At 35.6% G+C, this 7,878-nt stretch overlaps 1 protein-coding gene across 1 annotated transcript in view; it reads left to right on the forward strand.

The window, feature by feature from the left end:
• LOC107661736 (mitogen-activated protein kinase kinase kinase kinase 2-like) overlaps positions 1-7,878 on the forward strand; it is a 24,637-nt gene that overhangs the window by 10,539 nt on the left and 6,220 nt on the right. Inside the window, exons 13-21 of the mRNA XM_016451496.1 lie at positions 399-474; positions 1,404-1,462; positions 1,955-2,001; positions 2,245-2,283; positions 2,920-2,953; positions 3,036-3,321; positions 4,526-4,644; positions 5,008-5,046; positions 5,137-5,221. Of these exons, the coding sequence (XP_016306982.1) occupies positions 399-474; positions 1,404-1,462; positions 1,955-2,001; positions 2,245-2,283; positions 2,920-2,953; positions 3,036-3,321; positions 4,526-4,644; positions 5,008-5,046; positions 5,137-5,221 (784 nt within the window). The remainder of the gene's footprint in view (positions 1-398; positions 475-1,403; positions 1,463-1,954; positions 2,002-2,244; positions 2,284-2,919; positions 2,954-3,035; positions 3,322-4,525; positions 4,645-5,007; positions 5,047-5,136; positions 5,222-7,878) is intronic.

Here is a 7,878-nt window from a genome sequence, read left to right on the forward strand (position 1 = left end):
CTTAAAACCTGGAAAAGTCAGATTTTCATGATATGTCACCTTTAACTGCTAGAGCACCAAAAATTATGGACTGCAGCTTTAAGCTGACATGTGACATTTTTTTTAACATTACTTCTCTGTACTGTGGTTGTTTACTGTAAGGCAGAGGTCTTCAACCCTGCTCCTGGCGACCCAATGTCCTGCAAAGTTCATTTCCAGCCTGCTTCAGCACACCTGCCTGTGTTTTTCCAAGTGATCCTGAAGAGCTTGATTCGCTGGTTCAGGTGTGTTTTATTAGGGTTGAACCCTGCAGGACAGTGGGTCCCCAGGAGCAGGGTTGAAGACCTCTGCTGTAAACTAAAAGGTCTTTATGTGACTTCAGCGTTTATGTCCATGTTTGTGTGTCTGTGTGTTTACAGACGTGCAGTGTCCTACCTGATAAGATTCATTCCCTAGCGAAACTTCCCATTCAGAGAACTCAGTCTGAAGAGCAATGTGAGTCAAGTTCATACTCTTAATACACAGTTTCTAATACACATCTTTTTTGCTATTAGTTATTTTAGCAGTATGTTATTGCAGATTAAATTAATCCCAGATTGAATTTTGATGAGAAACACCACTTGAATGTATTTCTGAGAACCTGAAAAGAGGGGCCTTCACTTTGATTCACTTGTTGATTTGTTGTTTTCTACATATTTCAGTTAATAAACAACCATTTTATGAATTAAGTGGGTAAAATCATATATTTTTTTTAAATAAATAATTTTAGATTTGTACCAGGGGTCTGCTTATAGTGTCAGACAATGTTTTTTGCACAAAAAATGTGATTTCGTTTTTAATGAACATTTTCTATCCACCCTCTGACCTTTACAGTTAAAGGGACAGTTCACTCAAAAATGAAAATTCTGTCATCATTTATTAACCGTCATGTTGTTCAAAAACTGCATCTGTGTTTTTTTTGTCCATACAATGGAATTCTGTGGTAGATCACTACAGAACTGTATAGAGTAATAAGACCGTTAGGACCTCACCTCACGAGTAGTAAACGCCAAATCAGGAGTGACTAAGAAAGAATGTGACATTAGTCAGTGAGTGCCATTGTTGTGGTTTGGTAGATTACAGCAAGCCACGGCCACAAGCCAAGGTTAGCTGGACAACAGCCGCTATTGTAATTGAGAAGCCACTCTAGAGCTATGAAAGGACGTATTGTGTGTGTTTCTGAGTGTGTCTTTAGGTTCATGTCTGTTTGCATGAATGCATGAGCGTGCATCCAAATCTGCATGCTAGAATGTCATGCAGACAATACTATAAGAGAGTGGCGCGTTATACTCCTACCACACGATTGTATGTGAAAGGGGAAGCATGCAGCAGTTCAATACAATGATTCTGTTCTGCTTGTGACTATTGCTTTTTCTGTTTTCCAGTTGATCATGTGAGGTTTGGACCACCCATGAGAAAGGAGACAGATCCCTGTCCTGATCTGGTGAGATTAAACATTTTGAATGAAATAGAAATGACTTTGTCCAGTGTATCAAGTTATTTATGAAAATTCTGTCCTGATTTTCTCACCCTCATATAGTTTCTGGGTAACACTCTATTTTAAGGTGTCCTTGTTACACATTACATGTACTTACTGTTATAATAACAATAAATTATGCATAATTACATGCAAGTAACCCTAAGCCTAATCATATAGTAAGTACATGTAGTTTATTAATATTACTAAGTACTTAAATGTATAATTGCACTGTAACAAGGGCACCTTAAAATAAGGTGTAACCAGTTTCTGAACCTGTATGACCGTGTTTCTTCTGTGAAACACAAAAGGAGAAGTTTCTAATAATGTACGGATCACTCATTTCCATACAATCACAATAAGAACACAAAAGCACCAAACTTGAAAATGTTTGTTCCACAAAAGAAATGAAAAAACAATGCTTATGGAATTACATACTGGTTTTCTGTTCTTCATTAGGGGGCGTATGATGGCTGGAGCGCTATCAGTGAAGACAAGGACTCACCGTGGGTTATATTTCACTCTTGCTCATCTAAAATAACGGTGACAGTAGTAAATGTTGTGCCTAATCTGCTAATGCATGTAGGTCATTCAAAAATATTGATTGGGTTTGACATCCTCCAATCACTGATCAAAGTCTAATTTGATCAATTTATTGTTAAATTAAGCTGTTAAGAAGCACTAATAAGGCCATTTCAGAAACAGGAGTTTTAAGGGTCACATTGCTTTTTTTACTATTTATTTTGCAGGAGTTTGTTAGAGTGTGTGGAAGAGGCCTTGATGGAAAGGTGATCTGGGTTTTTTTCTTTTTCTTTTTTTATAATGAGAGTACTTATGTTTAGTTGATTGCTTCTAAGGTTTTCTCCTAAGTCAAATGTGATTTCTGTTCACTAGAATGAAAATATCTATTTGCATAACATTTTTGGTTAACGAAACATTTGGAAACCCTATTAAAATTATTATATTTTATATTATAGTGAAAAATATAAAATGCTATATTTATTATTTTGTTTAAGCTTCTTGTTTTTAATTTGCCCCCTTTGGTCTCCGAAATATATTTGATTACCACCTTGTTAATGCCTTACATTCTAGCTTATCAGAGAAATTTCCCTTTATTAAGTTTTAAGAATATTCATATATTTTGAACTATAAAAATATGACATTTTAGCTAATTAAATTGTTTTGCTTCAAATTTGGAGCAAAATGTTAATGTATCTAAACAATTTGGAAAAACAGATAGTATTTTAATCATTTTTAAAATGATTAAATAATATTATTAAAATAAAAATATTATGTTTGTTGTCCCCGCAAAGCTAACAGTGGATCTACATTCCTACCACCACCCTTTTGTAATTAATAACATGAGAAGGTTAACGCACAACTAAAATGATGAAATGACTAACATTTTGCTTCCTCTTTTACAGGAGTTTGACTATAAAGAGAGGCTCTTCAGCTGAGGTAGGGGAACAATAAAATAAAAGTGTAAAAAGTCAAATGTCTTCTAGAATAAGATAATTTACTGTATGTGTTTAATCCACAGCACTCACTGGATGAAGAGGATAAATATGGGACGGTGAAGAAAGTGGTCTCTCCCCCCCAATCAACAATGGTCACCAATCAATCTGTCTCCTCGCCTCTTATTGGCTCTGCGCCTCTGAAGGGCCCCCCCTCCGACACTAACCCCGCCCTACTCAATGAATCCGCTTTGCTGATTGGTTCAACACTGTCTGACCTGTCACTCCTCACAAACTCTTCCCTCTTGACAGACTCCTCCTTCCTCAGTCATTCCACCAGTCTAGGTTCCCTTTGCTCGACACCAACTGAAGGTGAGATATACATCAATTCATGAGTATGTACTAATGACCACACTTTTAAAGCAGAATATATATAATTTCACTGACATTGTAGTAGGGTCGCTTTGTTTAATTATAGATATAGTAAGACAGAAACTCGCCTGTTCCCTACTCATACTGGTCTGAAAATGTAAACAGGTGTTTCGGGTCTCGGGAGACTAGCGTAAATTGACCGACAGCGCCATCTGCTGTTATTGGAAAAGAAAGTTGCTCAATTGCATTTGTGAGAAAATCTGCCTTGACACATTTGTGAGAAAATCAAGCCAAGTTTCCTCATTAAAAGGCAAATGAGTCTCAGTTGTAAAACACAATACATATATTTGTCCATACCTCTGCATTTTCTCTCAAATAGAGTTTTGTATTTGCAAATAACTTTACGTTTGTTTGAAAGTCGAGTTTTTCTTTGATTGTTTATTTACACAACGCTGGATTTGTTTGATGAATATTGGCACAAAATTCACTCCATAATATGGAGATTCGCTCCATAAGAATACCTCCGTTTTAGAAAACAGTTCTGTTTTACTAATTAGTATTAGCAATGTTAAATGGACAGTAAGACCAACATCACTAATAGCTTACACTTCTTCACATAACTGATTTTGTATGTTTTTATGCTTTTATCCTGTTAAAGATATACTCTGCCCAAAAATGAAAATTCACTCATCATTTACTTTCCCTCAAGCTGTTCTCAGAGGTATATGACTTTCTTTCTTTAGATGAGCCAGAAACGATGGTTTATAGTTTCTTTTTCTTACACACACCCCTATAGTTTCGATGTGGTCATGTGGATTTGTCCAATTTTTGTAGTTTTTGAAGTGTCAACTTTGGAGGTCCTGTACATTTGCATTACATGGAGTCATAGAGTGGATTATTGTTTTATAAATTGTTGTTTGCGGTTATCTAAAGAAATAAAGTCTCATAGATCTGGGGTATTAATCTCATAGATTAAAATTCCTTAAAAACCATGCAACAACTCACTTAAAACCACTCAGATCCCGTTAGCAACTGCATAGCTCTTTCATGGTTTGAATCTAAAGCTTTTTGGCTTTCATCCCAGATGTTGACCTGTTAGGCCACAGCATCCAGTGAGATTAATATAGTGTTATATGTATAAAAAGAGAACACAAATAATATCTGCTTAAAATCCAAACACTGCTATCAAACCTGTTCAACACAGCGGCTGCATCAGAGAGCTCTGTTGCTGCAGACCCAGGAGGAACCAGGAGTAATTTCCCGCCACATGACCCCCCCCTCTCCCCAGAATGGAGTACTCTCAGAAGGAAACCAGACGACTCGGTGAGTAGATTCGATGACCTTGACCTTGATGAGAATCTGTTTAAACTAGAGATGTCCAAACCAAGACCTGTGGGCCAAAGTTGCCCGTGATGACCTTTGATTTGGCCCACCATGCCATATCACAAGAGAAAGGGGGGATCTAATTCATTTAACAATATTTGTTTTATCTTTGCATTTAAATGTAAAAAACAATATAAGTGACATTTGAGACATTTGATTTTTAAAAATGTAATTTAATACATTATAGTTATAGTTGGATATAATGCATTATTTACTTTAGATTTTTGGCCCTTTGTATTACAATTTTGAAAAAATGCAATCTTTCATTGGTCACTCACTGCATTCTGTTTTCATTGATTCCAGAAAGTTGTCCATGGACTGCCACCTACACCACAAGTACATGTATGTACAGAGAATTACATGATTCTAATTCTATTGCGTGCTCTAATTTCATGCTTATTGTTCTGTAATGAATCATAAATTGTCTTCCAGATGGGGGCCTGCTTCTCTAAAGTATTCAACGGCTGTCCGTTAAAGACTCAATGTGCTGTTACGTGGGTTCTACCAAAGACCAGAGGTGAAGTTTGCTAATAGAATTGTGAGCACTAGAGACAGCCGTTTTCTGCTTGCTGCAAGTTACACACAAAAACACACACAAAACCATCAAACAACAAGTATAAAAACTTGCATATGGTTTTGTGGTTAAAGCGAAAAACAAGGTCAGTAGCAGGACAAAATAGCTGGCATGTTAAAATAGATTTGTGCATTAGTGTGAATGTCTATGTCATCAGTAATAAACATACAGCAGTAATGCTGAGGAAAAAAAGAACAATCCTTCACTGCCTTTCACATATTTAAAGCACTCTCAGATATTGAAAGCACTTTTTGTTTATTGCTTATAATGTGTTTTTTGTATCCGTTATTACTTTATATTTGCTTGAAGCTATTTTTAGTTATATTTAGTATAGTTGATCAATCTTAAAATACAGTTGTTTTGATTTATTATTAATTGGCTTTTTATGTATTATTATTAATTTGCTTATTATTAAGTCTGTAAACTAATTAAAGGGTCATGAACTGCCTCTGTTTTTTTATTTTGTACCGTTCTCTGAGGTCCACTTGTAATGTTACCAAGATTTTTACATCAAAAAACATCATAATTTGTTAGTAATAGGCTATTTTCTGTCCTGTTTTTAACCCCCCTCAGCAGAACGCTCTGTTTGAATAGGCGTGGTGAATTGTAGACTCGGAAGTAAACGCCCACTGCTATGATTGGCTAACAGTTGTGTATGTTTGACAGATGGACGCTGCAGTGATTTAGGTTAAAACTACATGAATACTCATATCAAACGATCTGTTTAACAGACAAAGCAATAGTGATCATGTAATAAAAACAGTTACTCACACTTGTGTTTTGCGACATTACTGTCGGATCCAATATAGTCGGCATCGTCTTTCAGTTTAAATCTTTCTGAAAATCCCACGTCAAATTCTGCCTTGTTTGTAAACGAATCTGCGGTGAACAAAAGACACGGTTCTAACTGACGCAGTCTGGAACTTCATTAAAAATAAAGTTCATCCACTCTTTACTAATGTTAGGATCAGAAGGAAGGCAATGCAAAGACTGTGCACTGCACAGCGTCTTGTTGTCTTCGGAGCCATCTTTATTGTTTGGTTTCTGCATAGACCTGCATTCACCCTTCTCGTTATTTACACTACATGCACGAATCAGTGGGCAGGGCTAAACAGGCAGCGTGCCACTGAAACATATCTTAATTTCTAATTCATATTTTTGTTTTAACAATATTTGTTTTATCTTTGCATTTAAATGTAAAAAACAATATAAGTGACATTTGATTAAAAATCATTTTAAAAATGTAATTTAATACATTATAGTTATAGTTGGATATAATGCATTATTTACTTTAGATTTTTGGCCCTTTGTATTACAATTTTGAAAAAATGCAATCTTTCATTGGTCACTCACTGCATTCTGTTTTCATTGATTCCAGAAAGTTGTCCATGGACTGCCACCTACACCACAAGTACATGTATGTACAGAGAATTACATGATTCTAATTCTATTGCGTGCTCTAATTTCATGCTTATTGTTCTGTAATGAATCATAAATTGTCTTCCAGATGGGGGCCTGCTTCTCTAAAGTATTCAACGGCTGTCCGTTAAAGACTCAATGTGCTGTTACGTGGGTTCTACCAAAGACCAGAGGTGAAGTTTGCTAATAGAATTGTGAGCACTAGAGACAGCCGTTTTCTGCTTGCTGCAAGTTACACACAAAAACACACACAAAACCATCAAACAACAAGTATAAAAACTTGCATATGGTTTTGTGGTTAAAGCGAAAAACAAGGTCAGTAGCAGGACAAAATAGCTGGCATGTTAAAATAGATTTGTGCATTAGTGTGAATGTCTATGTCATCAGTAATAAACATACAGCAGTAATGCTGAGGAAAAAAAGAACAATCCTTCACTGCCTTTCACATATTTAAAGCACTCTCAGATATTGAAAGCACTTTTTGTTTATTGCTTATAATGTGTTTTTTGTATCCGTTATTACTTTATATTTGCTTGAAGCTATTTTTAGTTATATTTAGTATAGTTGATCAATCTTAAAATACAGTTGTTTTGATTTATTATTAATTGGCTTTTTATGTATTATTATTAATTTGCTTATTATTAAGTCTGTAAACTAATTAAAGGGTCATGAACTGCCTCTGTTTTTTTATTTTGTACCGTTCTCTGAGGTCCACTTGTAATGTTACCAAGATTTTTACATCAAAAAACATCATAATTTGTTAGTAATAGGCTATTTTCTGTCCTGTTTTTAACCCCCCTCAGCAGAACGCTCTGTTTGAATAGGCGTGGTGAATTGTAGACTCGGAAGTAAACGCCCACTGCTATGATTGGCTAACAGTTGTGTATGTTTGACAGATGGACGCTGCAGTGATTTAGGTTAAAACTACATGAATACTCATATCAAACGATCTGTTTAACAGACAAAGCAATAGTGATCATGTAATAAAAACAGTTACTCACACTTGTGTTTTGCGACATTACTGTCGGATCCAATATAGTCGGCATCGTCTTTCAGTTTAAATCTTTCTGAAAATCCCACGTCAAATTCTGCCTTGTTTGTAAACGAATCTGCGGTGAACAAAAGACACGGTTCTAACTGACGCAGTCTGGAACTTCATTAAAAATAAAGTTCATCCACTC

This window comes from Sinocyclocheilus anshuiensis, unplaced genomic scaffold, assembly GCF_001515605.1.
Source record: "Sinocyclocheilus anshuiensis isolate Anshui unplaced genomic scaffold, SAMN03320099.WGS_v1.1 scaffold207, whole genome shotgun sequence".
In the NCBI taxonomy this organism is placed as follows: Eukaryota; Metazoa; Chordata; class Actinopteri; order Cypriniformes; family Cyprinidae; genus Sinocyclocheilus; species Sinocyclocheilus anshuiensis.